Source organism: Crocodylus siamensis, chromosome 4, assembly GCF_052110815.1.
Source record: "Crocodylus siamensis isolate JL-2025a chromosome 4, ASM5211081v1, whole genome shotgun sequence".
Classification (NCBI taxonomy): domain Eukaryota; kingdom Metazoa; phylum Chordata; order Crocodylia; family Crocodylidae; genus Crocodylus; species Crocodylus siamensis.
This window is the reverse complement of record NC_143398.1, coordinates 207,845,143-207,872,209: the sequence shown is the minus strand read 5'-3', so window position 1 is coordinate 207,872,209 and position 27,067 is coordinate 207,845,143. Positions and strand designations below refer to the sequence as shown.

The window sequence follows — 27,067 nt, the reverse complement described above, 5'->3', positions numbered from 1 at the left end:
CAGAGCACACTGTTGACTCATTCATTTTGTGGTCCACTGTAGCCCCTCCCGACTGCCAGTTCTACAGCCTATTTAGTTATTCTTCAATCTGTATTTATGTGATTGCTCTGTCCTAACGTAGAACTTTGCATTCCATCTTACTGAATTTCATTTGATTAATTTTGAATGATTTTTCCTGTTCATCAAGGTTGTTCTGAACTGTAACCCTATCCTGTCTGCAACTTCACAGCTTGGTGGCATCTGAAAATGTGCTCATTGTGCATTCAATCTCATCCTCCAAATAGTTAATATAGGTAATAAACAGTACCAAATCCCCAGAGAACTTTTCCCACTTAGACACTGAGTTGTTTATGACTACTGTCTGAACATAATGATCCAAACAGTTAAATATATCCACTATACAGTACTTTCATTTAAACTTTCCTTAGCTTACTGAAGTCAGTACTACTGATTAGTGAGAATAGTTTACTTCCTTGTCAAACATAATATGAACAGGAATTTTCTTGCTACAAAATATAGCATACAAATAATGGAGGAAACATGCTATTCTAGGTAGAGGAATAGAATAGAAGGAAAGAAAGGAGTGATTTCTAACTTAATATGTGCAATTGCCTTGGTAGTAGTTAGCCAGATTTAACTTCTCAGCTAGATTTCAGGTTCTCGTTAATATCACTTGGATGTCATTTTTATTCCATAAGAAGTGGCCCGTGGAAATGTAAAGATATACGAAATATGCAACAAAATGCATCTTGCAATTAAAGTCAAAACATTACCTTGAGCAAAAGACATTTTTCCCTTCATAGTACTATCTGAATGTATGAAGAGTTGCAGCAATTGCATCACAAAAACAAAACACTGCACCAAAAATAGCATTTTCTCAGAGTAGCAGAGTTGGACAGCAAATAAAATCTCATCAGTATCCACCAACACTGAAACTGTAAATCTTGTACTGATCTAAACACACATCTTGTGCTTGTAAATCAAAAGCAAAATAACCAGACTCCTTTCCTGAGCAGTAACATGCAACTTTTTTTTCAATTTGTTATAATTCTTTGTATCCAACAGCTGTACTCATTTTGTAGGTTCTAATTTCACACTGATCATGAGAATACTCTTTTTCAAGTTATTGTAAGACCTTTCACTGGCACTGTAGAATGAGATGTCCATTTAATGAACCTTGGCTTTGTTCACTCTTGGAATCAACTTTTATAGTGCCTAAATCATTTATAGTAAAAAATGTAAATTCCTCAACCAATTTTACCACAGAATAAACACAGCTAGACTGGCCACAAAACATTATCTGCATATGGTGAGATTTCATATGCTATACTATTAACAGAGATGCCCGGAGTTGAATATCTTGCAATGTTTTTACTGAAATAAAATTAACGTCTCTCTGAGGAGATTAAGAATTAAATATCTGAAGATTTAAAAGGAAAAGCTGAAGAAATAATACATAAGGCTTTTAACTCCTCTGCATGAACACAGTCCCGTTTGAGATTTATAGAGCAATCTGAACAATGTTAACATCAAATCAAGTAAAACAGAGATTCAGCTGTTTATTGGTCTCGTAAATCCAACAAAGGAACATTGTTACACATGCCATATAAATATCTGGCAACAAGGTAATTTAGGATAATAATAGTAATTATATCATGCTAAATAACATTTCAACAGCTTTCATCCTAGATTTATATTTCTAAAGTGCCACACAAGAAAAACAAAAGTATCTGGCAATATGCAAGTCCAAACTTTTGTCACTTTGCTTCTTTTGAGAGGCTTCTGGTTTATGGATTACTAGGCTAGGCAGTGTCTGGTGGACAGTCTTACAGTAGTAGGACTAAACTTAATCATAAACAACTGAAAAGCCCTCTTTCCAATATTATTTTTTGCTTGGCTGAATACCTATGCTAATAAAAACAAGAAAAGGTTGACACACAAATAGAAGCGAAGAGGGAGACTGTTTGGATCCACCTTCCATCCAAATCAAACAGACTTTCAAGCACTGGCAGTATCTTTACTCATTTTATAATCCACTTTGGCATACTAAGTCATCCACTGTAGAGAGACATGGCGTTAAATACTAGTCCTACTGATGCCAGTGGCAAGATTTCTTATACTTTAGTGGACCAGGATTTTTTTTATCAGTGGCCACTGTCCTTGCATCATCCAATCATGAGTTGCTTTTGGGGTTTGTTTGTTTGGTTGGTTTTGGGGGGGTTGTATTTTTTGGTTCCAGTTTCTCTTAACAGAGAACAAAACCTATATTGGAACTAAACTGTGTACTAGTGAGATGGGGCTTCTTAACAAAAACAAAAACAAAAAATCATAGGATCATAGGAATGTAGGGCTGGAAGGGACTCCCTAAGGTCATCTAGCCCAGCCCTCTGTCAAGGCAAGATCATCCCCCCACTAAACCATCCCAGCCAATTGTCTAACTTGCTCTTGAAAATTTCTGTGGATGGAGAATCTACAGTTTAAGGTAGCCTGTTCCAATACTTGACCACCCTCATAGTGAGAAAAGTCACACTGAAGCCTGTTGAAAAATGGGATTCTTGCTGCAACTAAGATAAATGGAGCTAGCTCCAATCTTTTTTTTCCCTACTGAGTCTGGTTGCTGTAGCTAGAGAGGGACATTTGCTACTTCATAACTTTCCAGAACACTGGCTCATATTTAACAAGGCTAGACATACCTATTGATGCCTTCACTTCAGCTTAATATCTACTTACATGAACCACATAAATAACTACATATGACTGTGACTCAAGAAATGACTATGAATCTTGTATTTTAAATGTAAAAAAGTGTGCCTGCATATATGTTGTTGATCCTTGTATTAACTTTACAGAAGTAACAGCCAGGAAAAATGCCAGGTACTTTTACTGGTCTTTTGTCCTTTCCATGATAACAGATCAAAGTATCTGACCTCTAGAAAAGTTACTTTTTCTATTAAAATAGGATTTTTTGACAGATTCTCAAACATTCAGAGTCACAGCCAGATGTCTTTACAACTACTGCTAACATGGCACTATATATGGTTGGGAATTAAACCCATCAAACCTAAGACATCATGCAAGAGTGCTGCAAAACATTTTAGAATTCAAAGTGAAGAACATACCCATTTGCAAATTAAACTATATGAGAATATAGGAAGCAGAAAATTCAATTGCTTGAATAATATTTTTGCTGGAACTGGACTGACATGAGCCAGTACATACAAGCAGAAACTATTTAATGACCATTCGGTTTTACATTTTATTCTTTGTTACAATATGTAGCTTGTTGTCAGTCAGTCAAAAACCAGAACATTGTATAGGGATTTAGCACACAATATCTTTGGCAAAAGTCATTCAACAGCCTCTATCATATGAGTCTGCAACGGATAAAGTTGAAAATGAAGTTTCATGGCCCTCAAATATCTTTGGTGCATTGGAGATAATGGTAATTTTTATAGATCTAATCTTACAAAACCTCCACTGGTATAACCTGCCCATTCTGTTACATAAAAGTATAAGTACAGGATTAACATCAAAGCACATCATTCTTAGTGTGTATAGAGGAAGAGAGGACTTCTAAATTCTTGTGAACTTGGGGTTTATCTGTATCTCTTTAAGAAGCTGACATCTTTCTTAGGGCTACAATTAGAATGTACTGCTATTTGTTCAGACTTTCAACTCTCACAAAAACCGGAAAATGATCTTTGTGCCTGTTCATTTAAAAGCAACCGAAGACAGTCTCTCCCCCCATTCTCATTAAAATCTAAGGGACCGTGGTGTTGACACTTACACAGTCAAATGGGTCACTAACTGGCTGGAGGGCCGCACCCAGAGAGTGGTGGTGGATGGGTCATTTTCAACCTGGAGGGATGTAGGCAGTGGGGTCCCCCAGGACTCGGTCCTCAGGCCCGCACCATTCAACATTTCCATCAGCGACTTGGACGATTGCAGCCTGTCCCTCCCTTATAGCGTGCCCACTTCTCCCCACATCTTAGCATCATCCACAAATTTGTGGGGAGAAGTGGGCATGCTAGAAGGGAGGGACAGGCTGCAATTGGATCTAGACAGGTTACAGGGGTGGGTAGATGAGAATAAGATGGGATTCAATACTGACAAGTGCAGGGTACTACATCTAGGGAGAAAGAACCAGCAGCATACCTACAAGCTGGGGAGCTCCCTTCTCATCAGCACAGAGGCAGAAAAGGATCTTGGAGTCATTATAAATTCCAAGATGAACATGGGCCGGCAGTGTGGGGATGCAGTCAGGAAGGCCAACCGCACCTTGGCATGCATCCACAGATGCATCTCAAGCAGGTCCAAGGAGGCAATCCTCCCCCTCTATGTGACATTGGTCAGGCCGCAGCTGGAGTATGGCATCCAGTTCTGGGCGCCGCACTTCAGGAGGGATGTGGACAACATGGAGAGGGTCCAGAGGAGGGCCACTCACATGATCAGGGGGCAGCAGGGCAGGCCCTATGAGGAGAGGCTACGAGACCTGAACCTGTTCAGCCTCCACAAGAAAAGGCTGAGAAGGAATCTGGTGGCCGTCTATAAACTGTCCAAGGGAGACCAGCAGGCTATGGGAGAGTCCCTGTTCCCCGAGCACTGTCGGGAGTAACAAGGAATAATGGCCATAAGTTGACTGAGAGCAGATTCAGACTAGACATCAGGAGGCGCTACTTCACAGTCAGGGCAGCTAGGGTCTGGAACCAACTTCTAAGAGAAGTGGTGCTGGCTCTTACCCTGGGGGTCTTTAAGACAAGGCTAGACGAACACCTTGCCGGGTCATTTGACCCTAGTACTCTTTCCTGCCATGGCAGGGGGTTGAACTTGATCTGCTCAGGTCCCTCCAACCCTACCAACTATGAAACTATAAGTGCAAATCCCTCCAATCCACAACCACTGGGTCACATTAGTGCCCTTGGTACATTATTAGTGTTGCATTTTGGATGAGGATTTGAGCCAGCTGTGTTTATAAAGACAAGTCTAGAAGTCAACCTCATGATTACCTTGAATCTCTTTAAATCTGGAGAACCCATGCTTTATTTATATTCCAGAAGATTAGGAAGCAAACATAAGTCTATATGCTATACTTAAAAACTCAACAATGATTATGATTCATCGTATTAGGGAAAGCAGTGGAACAAAATACATAGTAAACATAGCAAAAATTTAGAAGTTTTTTTTCTATTTAATCAGCAGCTTTCTGTGTATTAACAGAACCCCTCCTTTGCAATTCTTAAACTAACATGAAAGACTCAAGTGACTCAATCTGTTAAGTCCCTTCCAGCTAAATGGCTTTCAGAGCTGGAAAGAAAACATATACCTTTCATTTATTCATATTATTTGGAAATTTTACATGGAAAAAGTGGGGATAGAGAAGAGAAATGAATACAAACAATTGAAGTAGAATAAAAGTGCTTCACCACTATTTCTTTACATAAACATATCTAGCTGCCATACTGGTTTGCTGCACCCCACTGAGCTAGCAGCCTAATATATTCGTTCAAATTCATGTATGCAAATTGACTGGCAGGATATACACATGGCTTCCTGAGAAGGACGTTATTGCCTCCCTTTCAGTCTGTGCAATGAAAAGTAAATATTTTTGCTTACAACCATAATTTCTTTTGAATTAGCTCTATAATATCTCAGCTGCGTGATCTAGAGCTACCCATACTCTGAAAATTATTAGGAAGTTCTTTACTTCTCAACTACTGAATTTGATTCACACCTCAGGATTTCTTTGACTTTTCAAACAGCTTGCCAAGCAGCGATCTAACAAACATAAAACGTCCATAAAACCACATTTTTATGTACACAATAATGTTGGGTTTATTCATAGTGATAAAATGAATACTAAAATGTCACAATGCTCAGCTATTAAGTCTGGATTTTTAATCAGTTGGACCATCATGTAATAAAATGCAAGTAAAACACAGGAGAGATTTTGCTAGTCAGAGTCTTTGCTGGTGTGAGAAAACCCAGCTACTCCATCAGCTTGTTTGTAGAGCGTATACATAGGGAACTTGAAGACTTGGGTTCCATTTGATTATCCAACTTCTCCCTTTAAAATAATTACCGCACTAAGTGTATATATGCACATTATGGGCACATTTTAAGAAAGTGGATGACCTAGCCACCTGATGCGAAGGCAAATACCATCTGATGCAAAGCTGTACTGGAACTGATTGGGGGGGAGGTGATGTGCAGCATTGTTTGCATCTCTCCACAAGTGCACAATGGGTTAGCATTGAGGCCCCAGCAATGAAGGTTGGCTATGCAGGGGCCTTGGCCTGTCCTAAACCTGTTTAGCAGGGACCACTCTCGCCATGATAGTTCAAAGCCAGCAGGTTGATGAGTGGGGTTTATCACCAGGAACTTGTTTGTGACATCCCATGATTCCCATTCCTTGATCCAGATGGCTTCTGCAAACGTTACATATATTACACAATTGACTGGTAAATCACACAATATATTTAGACCAGCCACATGTACAAAGTAATTATCATACCATAAAAATGTCCATCCAACCATAAAAAGAGCCAACCAGCTATAAAGTTAGTGCTTGAAAATGTGTAACAACTTTACAGCCAGTTTCTATCCAGGTTGATTATGTCATGTGGCAGGGCCCTCAGACTCTTCCTCATAACCAAATGATTTCAGACACAAACCATTTTCACCAGCCAACATCATGATGCAGGACTGGATAGCAGAAAGGAAAACAAATCTGAATAAGCCAGAAATCAAGAAGAGGTATCTGGTATTTGCAAATCACAGAGTAATCATTTTTAGGAATATAGTTTTATTTAAAGGCATTTTGCAGTGGAGCACTTTCATCAAGTCTTTTACAGAAGTTGCAAAATCCCTGTCACTGGAATTTCTTAAAAAACAGCTTAGACAGATGTCCCATCTAGGTTTCTACGATCTCCAATTATAGGGGAACTAAAGCAGGAAAGCAGAATGAGGCAAGGAATTGTTTTGAAAACAACTTTCATGTCATCATTTTTAGGAGGTAAAATATCAGCAGGTCTAACCAGTTTCCCAAAAGGTTTTAGGACTGTTTAGTGGATGTGTCCAATACTTGCTCCTTTCTCTTCTACACATTCTTAATGCCGTCTATAGTCTGTATCCCCAGAGAAAGCAGCAGAGGTTGCATGTTAATATTAGTTTCAGAGACTAGGGGAGGAGGAGCTGGAGTGAGAGGAAAGTTGTCATGGGACCCAGAGCTACTAGGAAGAGGGTAGGGAAAGCCTCAGAAGGCCAAGAAGGAAAAGAAAAGCATACATCTTCACACATACCCATGCACTAAAAGCATATAGGTCAAAAGGAACTGGAAGAGGAAAAATGTAGAATCTAAATTTACTTGGCCTGTAACTCAGATAAGGACCCTAAGGATAAGCATTTTGAAATGTATGTCTTGGGTAATAAAATCCCCCCTCCCCTGCCCCGCCCCAACACATCTTTCTACATTTTATTAGCTTATGTTTAGCTACCAACTTCTCTCCAGAATCTGGTAGTAGTTCAGTTTTGTGCTGAGCAGGATTGTGTGTTAATATTTCCCCCTTGTAGCACTACAAACAAGAATGAGCAGATACAGAACTTCTTTTCCATCTATTGGCTTTCATACCAGTCCACCATGTGCACTTGCACTAGTGTGTAGAAAGCATTGAAAGGTTTAGTTCCATGGACATTTGAGTCCATTAACAAACACATCCTGAAAATGCAAGCTTGTAAGTGGTGGCATATAATCATTGCTACAGAAATGCTAGGGAACTGTCTAATTAAGACCCATTTCCCTGGGCTCAGAAATGGCTACACAGTAAGTCACCCGCTCCAAATTCATCTAGTTAATTAGACACTTCTTTTGAATGCAACCAGGTGTTCTCTCTATTACTAGGCACTAGGCCATTGTTTCATCAACTCCTGTATAATGAATCTCATCAGAACTGCTTTGGGAAAACTCATATTATCCAAGTATAAGGTACATTCATTTTTTGTCCTTTCTCCTGTGAAATTGTACAAACCACATTCACTATATTTTCCTCTCCATGTTCTATTGAAGTATTTGAATATGGTATTTACAGCACCTTTCTTCTGGAATGCCATCATGTTTATATTAGCTTGGTTTCTGTTCATGTCCCTACACAGGGCATGCACATTGCTTTGCATAGCAAGCTAGAATCTAGTTATTTTCCAATTCTGAATATTAGATCTTTGTCTATATTATGAGGATTTTAAGGTAGAATCCCCCCTCATGAGATCCATGTTGACTCAGTATGAAGCTTAAGCTATTATATTATTTCTCCCCAGCCACTTTCCTTTTGAATTCCTCTGGTCATGTGGGATCTGTTTTTATTTACAGTGCTTTGGTACAAACAAAACATAAACCAAGCAACCAAAAAAACATGCTAATGCAATTTGTTTTAGTGTGATCAGCTGCCAGTTAGTACTCAGGAAGAACATTAAAGTGTTTCCATTCTTCTATAGATCATTAAGGAGCAGAAACTTTAGTTAGTGTAGTCACACCCCTGTAGGATATTCATGAATATGTTTGTTTTATTTTTGCCTGAATACACGGGTGATCCCAATTACTAACATCTGAATATTTTGGCTAGGGACAGACATTCAAAAAACTTGAGCCTGAATTGATTAAATCTTTGCAGGTTAGTCTAACCTGGCTGGGCTAAATCAATTTGTATCTGTAAAGGTATCCCAGACATGCAGGCAAATGCCTGCACTGGGGCTCAGGCTAGAAGCTGGGGGCACTAGGGCAGCCCTCCCTTCCCTTGGAGAGTGCTGAGCTGAGGGAGGCCTGGCCAGGCCCTGCAAGGATGCTCTGATTAGGGAGGGGTTCCCCCCCTCCTGATCATCCCAGCAGGGAGTTCATCACCCCATTAAGAAAACAACAGAGGGACATTACCAGCTACCTGTTGATTCTGACTTTGAACCCTTTGCCATAGCCCAGACTGTAGCCAGCATGTGGTCTGCTAGGTAATGCTGACAGGTGTCTATGTAAGGCAGAGGGGAGCAAACAATCCCTACTTAGCAGGGAGTGAGGAGGAGATGGGGGGGCGGGGGAGTAGGGGGAAGCCAGGCAGACACCTGCAGTCTCTGCCAGAGCTCCAGCCATGGAGCAGAGGGGAGGGGGCAACAGTCTGGTTTTACCTTAAACCAACAAGGGGTCTGGGACAGAAATTGCATAAACAGGTTTACCCAAATAAGTTAAGTCTGATACTACATTCAACCAAGATTATCTCAAACCACTTTCAGTCATTTTCAAACTGGTTTATGTGCACTGAACACGTGTTCTGTTACAGGTCAAAACCAGTTTCTGATCATTTAGTCTGTCCCTAGCCTTTTGCTCAGTTACTGCTTATATGCCCTAACACTTAAGCACAACCTTGTAGGATACTGTTGATCTCTTTATGCACGACTTGCACTAAGTTTCATTTACTAGTGCAACATGGTCTAGTAAATGGGCCATTGACTTCCCATATACTCATCATGACTTCTTTTGTGGTCTTTAGCAAACAGCAAGGCTTCCTGCAAGTTAATGTTGTTCTCTAAAAATGGAAGTAGCCAGGCACCACACAGGAGAGTTAGTTAATGTTTGTACAGCTCTCTGAAAATATAAGCTGTGCATGCCAAGAATGATTAAAAGCTATTACAGCTCATGTACTAAAAGTTTTGGTCTCGCTCAGTGATCAACCACCTGACCACAGGTTTATCAAGTGGTTTGTTTGTTTTTTTCTAATTAGGAGTCATCTGAATAAACAAAAAGGGAAACTATACATATTTCAAAAGAGCAATTGATAATGCACAATTAAATTCCTCAGATTGTACCTATTCACTCAGCTGGGACATGGAAGTATTCTTATTTTCTCCCCAGATAATTGAAGATGTAGTTCCATAGATCCTAGTTTGCTCTCAACACTGCCAGCTTCAGTTATTGCCTCAAACTGCAACACAGCTACTGACCATTATGTATCCAATAACCCAATACTACTGTGTTTCAGTACATATACCATGACTCAAGCAAAGGCTAAGGCAGTGAGGTGAGTTAGAGAAAGAACAGTCCACAATATATGAAAGATGTTAAAATAAAAAAGTGGAAATTTATTTTAATAAATGAGAGCATTAGCCAAAGTAATGAAGTTAAGTAAAGGAAATTGGAGTTTGTATATTGGGGGTGGGAAGAGGAGGGAGGAATCTGTTGAAGAATAATCAGAAAGCAAGAATGGAGATTTTTACATTAGATTAGATGGAACTGGAAAAATTAATGGTAAGTAACAATCCTCCATGTGGGTAGATGGCCAGAGAAGTCTGCCATTACGTAGTCCCCTCAACATTTATTTTTCTGAACTTTATGAACCTGATTTCCAGGAGGCATTTTCTATAAGAAAACTAAAAGAAAAAAATATTGGTAATTGGAACTAACTTTACAATCTGGCAAACGGCACGTTTAACCATAACACATGCAATACAGAAAGCAAGAAGACTCACAACCCAAACTCTGTGCAATACACTTTTTATTTTTCATTTTACCTTTGCAGTCATCTTTGAATAATCATTGTGTAAACAATAGAATGGAATGAAATTACATTGAGTTGTTTGCAAATGGCTCTAGAACACCTCAACAATTATAACAAGGCATTATAAATAACTTTTTCCTTAATAATATATATTTGCCATTTTCAGTACATTAAAGAGCTGCCATTTATCTAGGTTTAGCTAGGAAGTAATTTAAATTGTAATATCCAGGGAATGTATCTCCCAGGAAATATGCTCCAAATTTGAGAATCTTTCTAAAGTTTACTAGCTCCATAATATCTAAGTCACAGGTCAAGCATAAGACTACTTGGGTCAGAAATGTTTTCTTTGTTATGTAACAGAATTTTACTTTAGTCATTGCACAAAGCCCTGTTTTTTTTTCACTCTGCCTTGGTACTTTGCAGATTTTCAAGTAAAGCTTGAACTTTGTTCTTCAAGTTTCATCACCTTTTTACAACTTCTATCACAAAGATAAGCCAAATCAGAGATGGGCACAGTAAGCAGTCTAGCTTTATGACAAATTGTATAATAGTTATAGCTTGTAGACTTCCCCAACAAAGCACAATTTAGGCCAAACTTATCTAAAGTCTTTTGCTCAGATAACTATATATGGTTCTTCTAGAACTGAGATTATTCTAATTTTAAGCAGCCTGAGGCACGTTCTTGAAACATTAATGTCTGCAAGGCACCTCCCACACCCTTGACAATCAAACTGTGGATTGTTTGTTTTTTTTCCAGACACACCAAAACCAAAAAAAGCTTCCTAATCCCTAATTAAGTTATTTCCAAAACTAGTAGTTACAAGTACTTCAAAGATATACCTTACCTTTTTTGTTTTTTTTAAATAATGGGAGATTAACTGCAAATAGCACATAATCAAATCAATCAATTTCTTATAACTAGGATGTGTAATGCATAAATATATGAAAATAAAATTCACAGTCAGTTTTAAAACTAGATTTCAAGTTTGGCTAATAAATCTTAACTTTTATCATTATGTTAATTTCTAAATACAACAGAAGAGAGGCAGTATTGTCAATCACAAGTACAATTAAAATAGTATCACTGAAATTTTATGAAAAGAAATAAGTTTAATAGAAAATTCCTTTTATAACCAATAAATACAGCCACCTGAGTGCATTACCATATGCTTTTCATTTAAGGGAAATCCAAATTGACTGCTAAGAGACATTTAGTAGCATTCTGAATGTTAGCAGCAGCGATGTAGCTGTGGGCTTTTGCTTGTTTTGTTTTTGTGAGTTGCTAGAGAATGAAGCAGAACTCAGTGTGTGGTGCTTTAAATTTTCCTTCGCATCTAAGCCGGCCTCTTCACAATCTCACAATTCTGCTTTGGGCTCAAGTGACAGACATCAGCTGACACTTAATTGAGCAAACCCAATCAGTTTCACTTCATCAGGGATCTCAGTGCCATCACAGCCAGAGGCCTGCAAGAAAAAAAAATAGAAATGTTCACTATGTGATGTTACAAAATATTTGACAGGCAGTCTATGTATTTCCTGCTCTGCCTAGTTAGTAACAAAAAGGTTTCTTCAGCTTAAGAATGAAGTGTCTAGACTTCCAGGACAATCCTCTATCAATGTTAGTATATAGCATACTTCATTTTACCATCATACATCATCTTTCATACAATATTACTAATTACAAATAGAAAGTGGAGGACAAGCACTGGTGCCTACGCTTACATAAAAGTCAGTTTTCCGTCATCCAAAACTGTCACTTTTACAAAGACAAAAGCAAAAAGATATTGTCCAAATCTTCCAGCCTTGTCCAAACCTGCACTCAATGTGCACCTAGCTTTTGGGTGAGGAAACCTGGGAGATTTATTCCCAGTAGTGGTTTTAAACATTGTGCTGCACACATACAAATGTGTTGCCAAGGATCCCAATTCCAGATTTTAAGACTGTTTAGAATTCTGGCCCTAAATTAAAGGTAGGAATGAGGAAAAGGTAGACATTTTTTGATTATTTGTTGTAAAAAGACCCAAGGGACTGCAGTTTACAGTCTATTAGTTCACATGGCATTTTTTAGATTTTTTTAATGGAGTGTTTTGCAGTACAAAACTGGCACAAAGCAAGACTGCATTTTGCACAAATAATGGTAAAGGTATAAAGTTCTCATTTCTTAGGAACAGAGTCTTGCTTTATCATTCCTTTAATAAATGCAGCCACTGTACGGTACTGTAACACTGTGTTTTCTAAATGCAAAATGTATTCCTATAGGTCAGAGATTACTACATTCTTGCTGGTGTTCCCAACTAGTTTGAAATCCTATGCCTCTTTGCTGTATAAAACAGAGTACAAGGCCATGGACAGGGTTTACATTTGTGTTGAAAAATGTTCCCTTTTCCTGGCACAAAAAGTAAGCATGCGGGCATTCAAGTTGCTTGTAACAGAAAAAAAACCATACTGATTTTGCCACAAACCGTTGGCTCTTTCAAAGAGCAACTTTGCTGGAAAGCAAAGTTTCTAGCACCACGTGCAATGTGTGTTCAGTTTCACACAGCACCATGGAGGTCCCTAGGACCCATGGTAGTCCACAACCTTTCACTCTCCTCCTTCCCCACCCTGACTCCAAGGGGGTGGGAAAGCACTGGCTCCCTGATAGCCCACCCAGCGGTGAACTGTTAGGGGGCCCTTTGAGGGCCTTGCTGCTACCGTACTTGCACCATCTCTGCTCCCTCTGGAACAGTTCGAGCAGCAGCAGCAATCCCCGAACACCCTGATCCACCCGTCTGCTCTGCCAATCAGCGGAACAGGTAGGTCTCCCTTGTGGGGGGATAAGGTTGGGGTGACAGAATTCCCCCTGGGACTCCACCAGCAGCACTGTCGAGGTGGCAATGGTAAGGAGAGCAGTTCTCCTTGGTCCTGGCAACCCAGCAGGGCAGGGGTTTGTCCTTGGTAGCTGTGGTCATTAACAGCCTGCCCCTTTCCCAGCAAGAGAATAATTCCCAGCCCAACTATTGGGCTCTCCTTGGGAGCCCCCTACCAGCCCTTGTCTGGAGAGCTTTCCCTTGAGGCAATGAGGGGCTGGACTGCCTTATGTTCCACTTCTTGCCATGTTTTCCTTGTGCTGTAACTGAACTCATGTACAGAGCCTAAGAAATAAAGAAGTTTGATAATGGTAAACTACCTACAAGGTAGTTTCTGACTCTTAAGCATATCACACAAAAAGCTGTGCCAACAATTGGTTCCTATTATGAAAATGTTCTTAATCCCTTTAGAAATACAAAAAACTCAAACTCTTGGCTCTTAGATCATACTTTTTATTAGACCAATTATAAAATAGCCAAAAAATTCTTTCTTTATAGGCTTTTGGGCGCACACACCTTTCTTCAGGCTGAGGAGAGATCAAAAATTGTAAAAGTCCTCTTAGGTAGAAATATACTTCATTTTGCACAGGAGAAGCTGAGGCTGGACATATATTCCCCTGGGTCTGTTAGAGTCCCTTTGTGTGAATTGCTCTTTGATGCATGTGCCCTAAAGCTTGCAAAGAAAGCTTTTTTTTTTTTGCTATTTTTAGTTGGTCTAATAAAAGGTATTACCTCTGAACCAAGAGTTTTACAGTTTTGTATGTCTCTGTCTTAGACTAATAAGGCTACAAAATAGATCCCTTAATCCTTTTATGCATTCATTACAGGTTAGTCTGTAACCTGAGAATGGAGCCCCAAAATATCTAGATAGACATGCCAGCAATATTGTAGAAATATTCACCACCAAACCAGAAATACCTCTTCAGGAATAGCAATAGTCTACTTCTAAATGACCCAAATGTATTATTAGGCTGGCAGTGATTATTTTTTGCCCTTTTGATTTTAGAAGCAGTGCTTTAAAATGATAGACACACAATCCATTAATTTTCCATTTTCAAGCTTAGCATAAACACTAACATGGACCAAAAAACTCCAATTAGTTGAAAATTGTTCAAGAAACCAGCGAACATGCTCTCCATTAACAGTGTTTTATTATAGGGCAAACTTTAAAAACAATTTAGTAAACTGCAAATTATATTGCACCGTATTTTTGTATTTCTCTAGCTAGTCTCATGAATATCTGTATTTTAAAAAGAACTATATTCCTACCCCAGTTCTTCATAAACAGAGACTTCAGGAAAGTCATAGCTCAACTGCAACAGCATTTTGCAACAAGGACTAAAAACAACATACAATTTGTGGCATTACTGTACAGAGGCATAATTACAATTTGGTGATATTTTATAATATAAATTATTATAAACCATAACAGGTTAGTGTTATTTATTAAAAAAAATAGAAGTTGATGGGACATTAATTCTTACTGTGTATTTTAAAGTTCCCTTCAAGGTGAAAACATTTGTTCATTGAATAGCAAATCTAATACTAACAGAAACTATGATCAAAAAGTTAGATACCTATTTCCTCAATAGCAATAAATAATGCCAGGCTAATGAACATTTTTCAGACAAGCTACAAAGCCAACAAACATTGGAAATATGTTACATTTAGACTTCAATTTTTTGAACACCATTTATGAGAAAAGTGAATTTTAAATCGACTTAGGAGGTGCTGTTAAACTGGGTGAAAACTTGGTAAGAAGTAATGAAAATACATGAGTGTGTGCAGTGGAATGACAGAGTTCTGAGTTAGGCAATACTTTTAGTGCCTCTATTACATGATCCAGGAACAAACAGAATAGAAAAGCCACATATTAAATAAATCCAGGGATGATTCCTATACATTGGGAGAACTAAACAAAATAATCACGAGCTAGAAAAATAAGAGACACCTAGAGAAGTGAGAAATATCAGCACAAATTAGATTCAACTATTCAAAATAAAGTCCATTCCAGTGCCCACTGGTGACAACACAAAATGAAACTGCATCTTTGAAAAGGATAAGGCTGACAACATACAGCTTGTCAGAATGATTAATAATGGATATGAATCTGAAACCCAGTGCCTAGTCACACTGCTTTGTAGTTAAATGGTTATTCTCATATAACTGTGGTGTAAATAACCTCTTAGGTTGACAGCAACTAGGAATTAGACTGAAATATGCTATGATGTTTTAACTATCAGAAAAGGCATAAAATTCTGAATTTTACACAGAAACGCCTCATTACAGCATGCCTGGTATGTGAAATATGTATAGGGGTGTGCAAAACAGGCCCTATTCGATTCAGATTTGGTCCGAATTAGGGACAGCAATTCAATTTGTTGATTTGGATCACTGTCCCTGATTCAATTCCGCCAAATCCAAATATGATGATACAATCCTGATTCGGAGAATCTGTGACTCGGACACACGCACAGCTTGAAAAGTTTTTTCTACATACCTTGAGGTAGCAGCATGGCTTGTGATCACTGCGGTGCTGAGCCATATGGAATGTCCCACAGCAGTATGGGGGGCTCTTCAGAGTGCACAACAGCAAACCCAGAAATGGACTGGAAGTACCCCTGCGCCCCCCCCCCCCCGACTGGAGACTGGCCACAGGGGGACCCCGGGTGTCATGTTCCCCTTCCCCCCTCGACCAAGGAGGCAACCAAGCCATTGGGCCCTGGTGGACCTGGAAGTGCTTCTGGCCCACTTCTAGGTCTGCTCTCGAGTGCACTGGGGAGCCCCCCCGTGCTTCTGTGGGATGCTGCACCTGCCCCAGCACTGCAGCATTCAGAACCTCTGTTATCTAGAGGTATGTAGAAAAACCATTTAAAGCTGTATCTACATCTGAATCACCAAATCTGTCCAAATTGATTCGGAGAGATTAAAGGGTTATCTGATTCAATTTGAATTTGGAGATTCGGCTACCAAATTGGGCCAAATCAAATCAGGGACCGAAGCTTTGCACAGCCCTTATTGTGTGTACTTTACTAACAGATACAAAGAGGGATCTCAGCAAAATGCAAGAAAACTTTATCAGGTCGTTTGGTTTTCAACAAATAGTGACATTAACAATGCTATAGGCATGTCTATGCTAGCTTAATGCGGTGCCAGAGAGCACCACAATGAGGCATGCTGTACTTTTGATTCAGGAGGCAGCAGGTAATATTGTGCTGAGTACATGCAATAAGGATGCTCTCAGGAGAGGCTTTAGTGATGCATGACTAGTGCTGCAGTAAGAGAGACAAAATTTCCCTGTAAGGAGGTAGCATGCATGGAGTGGATGCAGCATGCTTTGCTGCCAGGTAGGGTGTAGGCATGCCTAATCTCACTAAACAACAATTAAGAGTAAAAAAGAATTTGTATGCAATGGGTAAATGCCAGAGAAAAAGGACTGGTTTAGGGTGTTGGAGTAGTCCTGTTTAATGGAGAAAAGGGACATTTGTAAGGGTATTTCCCACCCCCCAAAAATTAGGTGAACAGTTGGTTCTATGAATATTTTCACAAATGAAAAGGAAAGGTTCATCAACTCTTAAAACCATACAAAGTAATCATAAATCCTGAGCAGGTACCAGGCAACCAATTGGATCCTTCCTTTTTCTACAAATTTTCTCTGTTGTCCGACGCAAGGCAGCTTCTTTGATAAACGAAACTCTTTTGGAGGTCCTCGTATCTAGCAGACACTTATTCTAACCTTACATAAAGCAGCTGAATCACACTCAACTAAGGATGCTAAAACTAGAAAGTTAATTGGCAGCAGCCTAGTATTTGCATGCTAATCATTCAACAGCTTTAGGTATGCAAATATTTCTACTTAATTTTGGTAGTAAAGAAAAACAAATATAGCACATCACCACCTGCAAACTTGAGCTCGGTCTTTTCAAGATAAAGTTAAAATCAATATTAATAACAACATTTACCACTGTACCACCACCTATGGATCAACAACAGTGCAGCCTGTTATTGCGTAGAGAAGCAAGGAGTCCAAACTGCAAATGACCTGCAATTTAAATATACAAAACAGAGCCTGGGTGTGGGATGGAAAAGACCATGGAAGAAAGTGAATGCGACAGCACCAAGCAATGGATTAGTTTCATGATTGGTGACAGGATAAGGGAGAAAATAAACCACATTGAAAGAGCAAAAAGAAAAATGGATAAGAGGGGTAGGCAGAGAGAGACAGTGAAGCCAAGACGAAGACTGGGGGGCGATGGAAGAGGAGAGCAAACAGTATTCCATGATCACTGCCAAAAATGCCATTTGCTGTGACTGTGTGTGGTAATTGTCCCCCAAAAATAAAAGCTCACTGGAACTCAAAGAAAGCACAGTAATCCCTGCAGCCATAGAGCACATAGTTCGAGAGCTACTGAGAGGCTGAGCTAGTGAGATTGACTCAGTAAAGGCACCCGTCAAGAAAGCAAAAGGGTTTCAGCATCATCTTTTAAGAAGCCAGATGCAATGCTGCAGTCTAAAGATGATAAGTGAAAAGAAATCCAAGAAAGCTAAATACATTCCTGCTCAGGAATGCATAAGGGAAATTCCCTGTAGGAACCCTGCATGCAGATGGTGGTAAATTGTTTTGTTCGTTGTGCAACGTGACTCTGGATGTGTTGAGGAAAACAGCATTGATTGGCATTTACAGTTCGAATCACATATAAGTGAAAAGCTGCTGCAGAAGCTGAAGGTCAGAGCTAGAAATAAGCAACCATGTCCTCAATCTTTAAAAGAACCACTGAAAGCAGTCCGACAAGAAGAGAGGCTACATTCATGCTAGTGGAGGCATTCACAGCTGCCAACATTCCTCTGGAGAAAATTGATAATCCTAAATTAAGGGAGTACTTGAACAGCCACATGCCAAATGCTGGCAGTTTCCCATGTGCAAACAAGCTTCACCAAGATTATCTACCAGGAGTAATTGCTTTGCACGTTCAGTCTACAAAATCTGCATTGGCAGAATATGAATCAGTCTCGATTGTAGCATATGAAGCAACAGATGTCCAAGATGACCATGTTCTGCACATTTTATATGTACTTGGGAGCTGGACAGACTGCGACCTGCCTGTTTGTCAAACGCAGCAGGTTCACTGTGTCTCTATCAATTTTTCTACCATTGCACAAGCTGTAGTGAAGGCTGTTGTAAACTATGGCTTAGAATTTAACCAGATCTTAGCATTTCTGTCTGATAACGCAATGTATATATGCAAAGAAAATCTCTAAGCTGTTCCATGGAATGATGCCATTCATGAAACAATTGATGTCACTTGCAATGCACATTTTTTCTTTGGCAAATGACCTCTGGTGCATATGTTTTCCTGATGCGACTAGTCTGATTTCCTCTTTTTAAAAAAAGAGTCAAACATTGGTCCAGGCCATAAGCTTTGATATAGGGAGTCCATCACCAATCAAACCAGGGATCTACATGCAACTGTGTCACATCCATCAGAGCCAGTACTTACAAGGTGGAATTTGTGGTATAATGCAGTTAGTTACCACGCAAAGAATATCAAATACTACCAGCAACTTGTGTGCGAAGAGCTTGAAATCACACCTGGAACACAGTGCATGTTTAAATTGTGCAATCTCTTAAGACAGGACAACACTGAATATCAAGTTAAGTTTGTGGCTGAAAATGCCACCCGACTCATGGAGCTTCTAATGTGATTTGAAAGTTGGCAGGCTTTGATCCACCAAGCACACAACAAGCTGATGGATTTAATAAGCTGGGTCATACGCATAGCATCACACAAGCTGTCAGTGTGAAAACCAGCAGAGCTAACAACTGTTCCAGGCTGTGAAGTTGAATCAGTACTACACGTATGATCAGTCAGTACCACCATGGTTTAAACCAGTGGTCTCCAAACTTTATCGCACACCCCTATCAGTAAAAAATTTGTGAGCATGCACCCCTAATATATGTATATTTATTTATAAATTATATACATATACTACTGTACTATTATGTACATTATAAAATGTACGCAAAAATAGAAATTAAAAAAAGAATGAGATAAAGATGCAATAAACAATATTTTTAAAATAATTTTTATTTTATTATTTTTATTTATTTATGGTACAAAAACCCTTTTTGCTCTCACTAAAAAATTATTAATAATAATATTTTTTAGTGAGAGCAATGTGATTGAGTATGCTTCATTATTTTTGAAAATCTTGGTTTAACACTTGGCGATACAGCAATTTGAAGGTCTGGTTCTAAGTTCAGTTTATTTTGATACTTGGTTTTAATGACTGTCATAGCTGAAAAAGATACCTCACAAAGATACTTAAATCCAAATGGAAGAAGTGCATTGTTGGCTGTGCTTACTAAATCATGATACTCATTTTTCAATCTCATCCACCAATTATGCAAAGGTTTTTGTTGAAATTTGGCTAGTAAATTTCCATCTTCCCTGATGTCAGTCAGTTGTTCTTGAAAACTAATTGGAACGTCTTGCATTTTTGTATTTTTAACAAATGGGTTCAAAACCCACTGAAATCTTCATTTGGAAGATTTTTAAACAGGTTAGAAAATTCTGTTTCCAAGTTTTTTAAGTGTGCAGATATGAGAGTTTTTATAGGTGACACACTTGCATCATTTTTGGCAAGAAAATCACGTAACGATGGAAACATTTCCAAACATCCATTTTCAAAATGCTCTCTCCACAGCACGAGTTTCTTTGAAAAGCAGTTACTTTCTCACTCATTGCTAAAACATCACCTTTACCTTGAAGGGACAGATTAAGTGTGTTTATTCTTTCGAAAATACCTGCTAGGTAGCGTACTACTGACAGCCACTTGTCATCACAGAGAAGGTCAGTAAATTTGGAACACTTGTCTTTTTGTAAAAGAAAAATGCGTAACTCGTCTTTAAGTTTGACAACTCTTTTAAGCACTTTGCCACGAGATAACTAGCGAACGTCTGTGTGGTACAAAAGATTTTCATGGTCACTCCCCATCTCATTACAAAGTATTGTAAAAATTCTACTATTTTATAAAATTAACCACATCGCTGACATCCTGTAGCACTTTGTGCACTTCTGGCTCCAGCTTCTTTGCTGCAATAGCTTGCCTAAGAATGATGCAGTGAATGAATTTCACGTGTGGTGCCATCTCTGTAACCGTACCCCGGAATCCTTTTTTGTTTCCAGTCAAAGCAGCCGCTCCATCAGTGGTTACACTTACACAGTTTTTCCATAAAACACTGTTTCTATTAAAGTCGTCACTTACTGTTGAGAATATATCTTCTCCAGTACATCTTTCCTTTAGTGGCTCACAAAAAGTAGTCTTTGTGTATTTCATTATTGAAACAGAATCTAGCAAATACCATAAGCTGAGACATGTTAGAAACATCTGTACTTTCATCCAACTGTATAGCAAACCTCCCACACTGTGTAAATTTGTTCTAATACTTGTTTCTTCAAATCTTCACCAATATTTTCTATACATCTTCCAACAGTATTTGCTGACAAAGGAATGCATTTTAGTTTGTCGCCATATTGTTTTCTGTGTATTATTTCAGCCATTTTTACCGTGGCAGGAAGAACAAGCGTTTCCCCAAAACGCAAAAAAATGTGGTTTTTGTCTTTCGCTATTAAGTAAGAAACCTCAAAAGAGACTTCTAAACATTTATCAGTTTAGTGAAATTTTGTGAAGTGCTGGATTGAGTATCGCATGACTTTAAACATTGCTGAAAAAATTGAAGAGTTTTGTCTTGAGGTTCTGGATGCTTAGTTTTTAAATGTCTTCCTAATCACGATGGCTTCATACTATCATTAGCTAATATCTCAAGACACAAGATACACTTAGGGTGAAGTTCATCGTTAACGATAGTGGATGTAAATCCATATTTCAAATAGTCTTCTTGATAATTTTGAATTTTTTTGGCCGACTTCTTGTCAGATCTGATTAGATTGCCATTGTTTTTACCTTGTAATATGGCTGACGAAGAGCTCGTTCTAGGAGTAGGAGAAGTGTCAGCTCTGCCATTGTCTTGTTGTTCGCTTGTGCTCACGTTATTAGTATCATCTTCAACCTGCGGTTTCTTTGCAGGAATCTTTTTAAGCCACTTGTCCATTTTGTGAGGGTTAGTTTAGTTACTACTAGATAATATAATTCATACATCCACCTAACTGGGCACTTGTAAACTGCAGTATGTCACAATACGCTGAAAGCGAACGAATCAGTGAGGGCGCCACTGTCAACCCCTCTGTGTTGTGGAACTCCCACTCTTCCCTCAGGACACTTTGTGTACCATACATGACATGTGACCATCTGAAATATAGACCAAGTGAGGGCGCCAGTTTCAATCCGTATATTAAATATTAGTAAAGCTTAATTTCTTTATTTTTTTAGATAAAAAATAAATATAAATAGAAGTTCTAATATTTCTTTCCCACACCCCTATGGATCGTCTTGTGCACCTCACTTTGGAGACCACTGGTTTAAACAACCTGCTTCCTCCTTTTTTAGCGTTGTTTGCATTTTTGACCTCAATAAGGTACCTTTTCTGCATTTCAATCCTCAACTACTGAAATCAATCCCTGAACAGCAGAAAGTGCACAACAAGGAACATGCTGCTTACATGAATTTTGTCAGAGTGCTGGATGCCTTTGACTGTTACCGTTTTGGGAATCTGTTTCTGATTTGTTTTCACTTTCCAAATCTCTACCACTTTCTACATCTCAAACACTGCCAACAAATTCAGTGGATACAGAATGTGTGATCTCAGTGTATGGACACGTGTTCATACCACAGAGACAAAGGATGTCAGCTGCAATTGCTGATGGATGCTGCATGCTAGTGTCTAACAACTAACATGAATTGTTTCTATCAAGGTTAGCATCAGTTAGCGTTACTAAAATTTTTGGTAGGGGTGTCTTACTGCGTAAAGAACACAGAATTGGCTCTGCCGGCTGTGAGCAGCTCACAACAATCCCTGTTTCAATGTAATTTAGGTATGTCCCTACAAATAGTCCATCAGCGCAGGGCAGAGAAAGTTCAGTCAAAAGCTGTAGAATGCTTCTGAACTTCAGAAGGTCCTTTCCTTGGACCTGTCTGGAATCTCTGGCTGGTTCCTCTCTGCTGGTTCCTAGCACCCAAGGTGATGTAGCTGGGGAGATGGGAGACACTACCAGAGTTTTAGTTCCTTCAGTGTGAGAGTTTTGGGTTTAGACAACACTTTGGCTAGGCTCAATTTTCTACATTTTATTATTCCGAAATAACATTAGGCATCTATAGGGTTTTCCTCTCAAATGCCCACTTACCCGCCAAACAATTTATCCATCAAAATAGCAACATGCAATAAATAGTTACTTGGTTTTTAGGCTTTCACATGAGCTGTTGGGCAAGAGCCCCAAATCACAATGAACCTTGATACAGTTGTCTTTTACTGTTTGCTCACTCCCTCTCCAATGACTTGAAGAACCTCTCTCCACAGAAAAGATTAATTTAGAGAATGTTCAGACATATTGTAAGAGAACAGAAAATGGCTGATTTTGACTTAAGGACCCAGCCCTTCACTGAAAATACTGCCAAGAGGACAGACTGGTTCTCATTTCACCCTGTCACACTCTTGTGTACCTGCACAGAATCCTTATTTTTTTGATGGAGGACCACACTGACAAACCTATGTCCCTGTGTGGGTTTGTCCTTTCAACCATGGTTATATAGCAATGTATTCTGAGACTTATGTCATTTCTCAAATGGACACTTCTGGATAATTTCCAAAACACTGCACTGAGGGATAGACTTCTGAAATTTTCCCCAAGTATAGAACAGAAGTTTCAAAATTGTAGAACACAGTAGCTCAACAAGACAAGAAGTAAAATGACCCCAGTTCAAGTCTCCTCAGCCAACTGGTATCACCGGCAACCCTGAATGGTTGTTGTGTGTATATGAGGGGTCACAAGCATCACAAGCTCAACCATTCAAAGCAGTGTTTTTCTCCATTGCTGTTTCTGCTTAACTAGAGACAGTGAATAGTTACCTCTTATAAATGGTATACTCCTCTAAATTCTTAAAAAGTTAATGTAGATACAACAGAGTCAAGAACAAAGTACCTAGAGTTAAAAAAGCTTACAATGTGTCATTTATTTGTGCATGCTATTTTGTCACTAAGAGCATTTTACTTACCAACTTAAATGTCAATGTTTTCAAGGCCCTGGGATCCTCTACTATCTTCTGTAAATTAGCAGCTACTGCAAAACAAAGCATGAAAAATGGTGTACAGAGAAAACCACAGTAATATATTTCCACTTCCAATGCTCTGGATCAGAACAGATTCATAAATTCCGCATGCCCTGTGGTAAAATACTATTGAAATGGTAACATTACTATGGCCAGGTAGCATGCTACAATTACCGTAACTTTGTATTTTTCTGGTGGACGTATACTAGCTACCTCATAGCCTAAAATCTAGTTTCTAAGGTGTCTGGGCGAGCAAAAGGAACGAAGGAATGTTTCTTGTACAGGTACTGACAGTTTTTCGTTCATCTAGCTCTTTGCCAGATCACTGCTAAATCTCTCTCCACCCTCACCCCCTGGTAATTACACATCCTATATAGGGAAATATTACAAGCAATGACCATGGAAGAGTAAGGCATTCAAAGAGTGCAAGAAAATTGGTTAGCCAGTAAGACCAAGTGCCAAATAATCTAACTATTTCATACCTGGAAAAGACAAATATTTTGAAAGAACATATTCTACATGTGTACATCCATAAAAATAAAATCTGATTGTTCACTAATTTAAAACAAGTAACTTAACTCACAAACAGAAACCAAGACTGCAATCAGTATTTTCAATCAGTATTTGCAAAACAGGGAAGGACAAAAACCAGTAAATTTCTATCAGAGTACTTGACTCCTTTTTAACAGCCTACTTTGACATTATTTGCAATGTTAATCCTGACAGATAAGTGTGACTGTTTTCAAATTCACTGGCTTGTTCAACTTGTTCTGTATAACCTGCACACTAAAAAATGAATCACTGTCACCTTCAGCTCAAGACTGCTGAGAGTGGGTATCATTGCTAAGACATCATCATGAGAAAAAGCCTGCTTGCTGCAGAATTTTATCAAAACACTGGTAAATGAAATGCAACAAGAGCATTCAAGTTGTAAAGACACTAGACAGACTGGCACAGCAAAATTGTGAACCAAGAAATGGTAACATTTTCCTACATGCTTCCTGGTTGAGGACTATATAGTAGGGGTAGAGAGCACACAACAGTGAACTAGACTGTACGTTAATGCTTCTTTAAACCTTTAATCTCCCCCAATTAACTACATTTTTAAATGACATGCTGCTAACTGAGGAAACAGGAATCAAACAATTTCTAATCAAGAAGCTCCAAAATCAACCCTAGCATAAATGATCATGGGTCATTTACTACACATTCCAAGATGGAATTTACCTTTAAATGAGGAACTATATCACAATCCAAGAAACAGACATTTTAGGCTACAACTTCTATGAAACAATGCCAACCATGAACAATATTTGGGTTTTGTTTCCACTTTTTGTGCGATTACCCTTTTTGGAAAGTTTCCAATTAGCCTGCACAGATTCATAAAATTATATAAATGAAACAAATTAAGTGGCATTTTAAATGCCTTTTCCTTTTAACATCCTAATATCACAAATAATAATATTTGCTCAAGACATCACCTACAGCTTTTATTTTAATTATTTTAATTTTATTTTAGTGGAAACCTCACTAATCCGGCCAACAGATCATTATTGCAGTGAGTTCTGTTCACCTTTTAGCTAGTCAAATTGTTGTGCACATGTGGATACACAGCTATTTGTTACAATAATACATACACAAAGTAAAGATATGCCAGAAAGGAACATGTCTCTAGGGAGAAAAACCTTTGGTTCTTGGATCCTACAGATGTTTACACCTATTGTCCTGTGGCTCATTCCAGGGATAAGCCTGGGGGGGGGGCAAGGAAGGGGGTGTAGGGTTGTGCTCTTCTCTTGTTCAGTTTGTTTCGGGTTTTGACTTGGAACAATCAGGATCACCTTAAATAAGACATATGTTTACAATCATAATATATCAATTGTTTGCAGCTTATTTGAACTCCACTGAAATATTTTATTTTAAAATTAAAGGTGGGAATTTATTTAAAAATTAAAGCTGGTGGAAATTAGCTGCATTAACTAAAACCACTTTAATTTGCATGTTTTTTCAAAGACAACAATAAAAGCTCAGGTTCATTTTTAATTTCTCTCCACTGACACAGATACTAACTGACATTACCCAAGCTAACATTGACTATTTGCCAACTTACCAGAGTTAATTTCTATTCTACTCCTACTGTTCCAGGTTCTGTTGTTCCTCTAAGACACAGTTACTGTTCCTGCACTGTCATGTACAATATCCCATTATCACTAAACTTTGCATTGCATTGTCACGGAGGAGGAAGTGGCACTGGTCCCCTGGCAATCTGAATGCTAACTCCTAAGAATTCTTGTCTCCAGATGCTGATCCCACATTTCAACTGTTAGAAATTTGAAGTCTTTTTCTATCCATCACAAAGCAAAACCCACCCCCCCCAAAAAAACAACCAGCAAAAAATACCATGATACTTATCCTAATAGCTCAGTTATTTTCAATTGATTTTATCTTACTTTTGTGTAAAAGTGCCGTAAGTATTGGTTTTATCTGTGCATTTGCCAATTTCACAAACACAAGTTTACTTTACCAACAAATTTACTGGAGAAAGCAGATATTTAAAAGTCTAAGGAGCAAGCACATGAAGTACATTTGCTGCACTTCCCTGACGTGTTATGACTACAGTATGATTATTTAATCTAAGTGAGGATTAGGAGGAATTATGGAAATAAAACCAGATGTTTTGAGGCACTATTCTGTAGAATCTAGGAAGCACACCCATTGAAATGCCATACATAGCAAGAAACATGAAGTTTACACAAAAACTTCTAGTTCATCTCACAAAGGCAGCCTCTAAATTTTGCTAAAGGTATGTCTTCTGCATTCTCTCCACATGCTGTATTTGTTTTTCTGCTTCATGGATTTTATTTTAGACTAGCACTTGAGCGATGCCTATTTGCATTCTGCAATGTTTGCATTTATGGCCTTTTACCTAGAGATACATCAGAGAGAACAAAAATGAGTATTCCAGAAAAGTGTCATCCCCTCTGGTCCTCCCAGCTACTTAGAGAGACTTCATCTTTTCCCTTGGCTACAAACATTGAGTGATCAGTATCAATTAAGACTTAAAGATGCATACATAACTACCTAAGCCAGGGCAGTCCAACAGTGTGGCAAGCTGAAGGTGAGTCTGGGGCTATGTCCACGTGGGGTGGAGGTATCAAGTTCATCACCCATGTGGCCAGTGATGGTGGGGGGAGGAGAGTGTCTGCACACCATGCCTGGTGGGACCAGTGTGTCATACAGCCCCCAGAGGATTAGAAGTTGGACAGCCCTCACTTAAGCAATGGCACAATCTTGTAAAAAACTTGCCTGTCTTTTACCCAACATTTTGTTTATTGTTGATATTTGTCATGTATTTTTTAATTTAGGCTGTGAAGATAATTCTCAAAAAAGAAAAGGCCACTTATTTAAATTTTAATGAAGAAATCTGGTTTCCCAAGCTTGGAAGATTCTGGTCCAACTCTACAA

At 38.7% G+C, this 27,067-nt stretch overlaps 1 protein-coding gene across 4 annotated transcripts in view; it reads right to left on the bottom strand.

Annotated features, from left to right (window-relative positions):
- Window positions 1-10,511: 10,511 nt before the first annotated feature.
- The window catches only part of STK39 (serine/threonine kinase 39), a 211,941-nt gene continuing 195,385 nt past the window's right edge, over window positions 10,512-27,067 (bottom strand). For all 4 annotated transcript variants that reach the window (XM_090045551.1, XM_090045548.1, XM_090045549.1 and 1 more), the window contains 2 exons: window positions 23,552-23,616; window positions 10,512-11,996 (listed from right to left, as the gene is read on the bottom strand). In XM_090045551.1, the coding sequence (XP_089901677.1) occupies window positions 11,922-11,996; window positions 23,552-23,616 (140 nt within the window). In that variant the 3' untranslated portion in view covers window positions 10,512-11,921. The remainder of the gene's footprint in view (window positions 11,997-23,551; window positions 23,617-27,067) is intronic.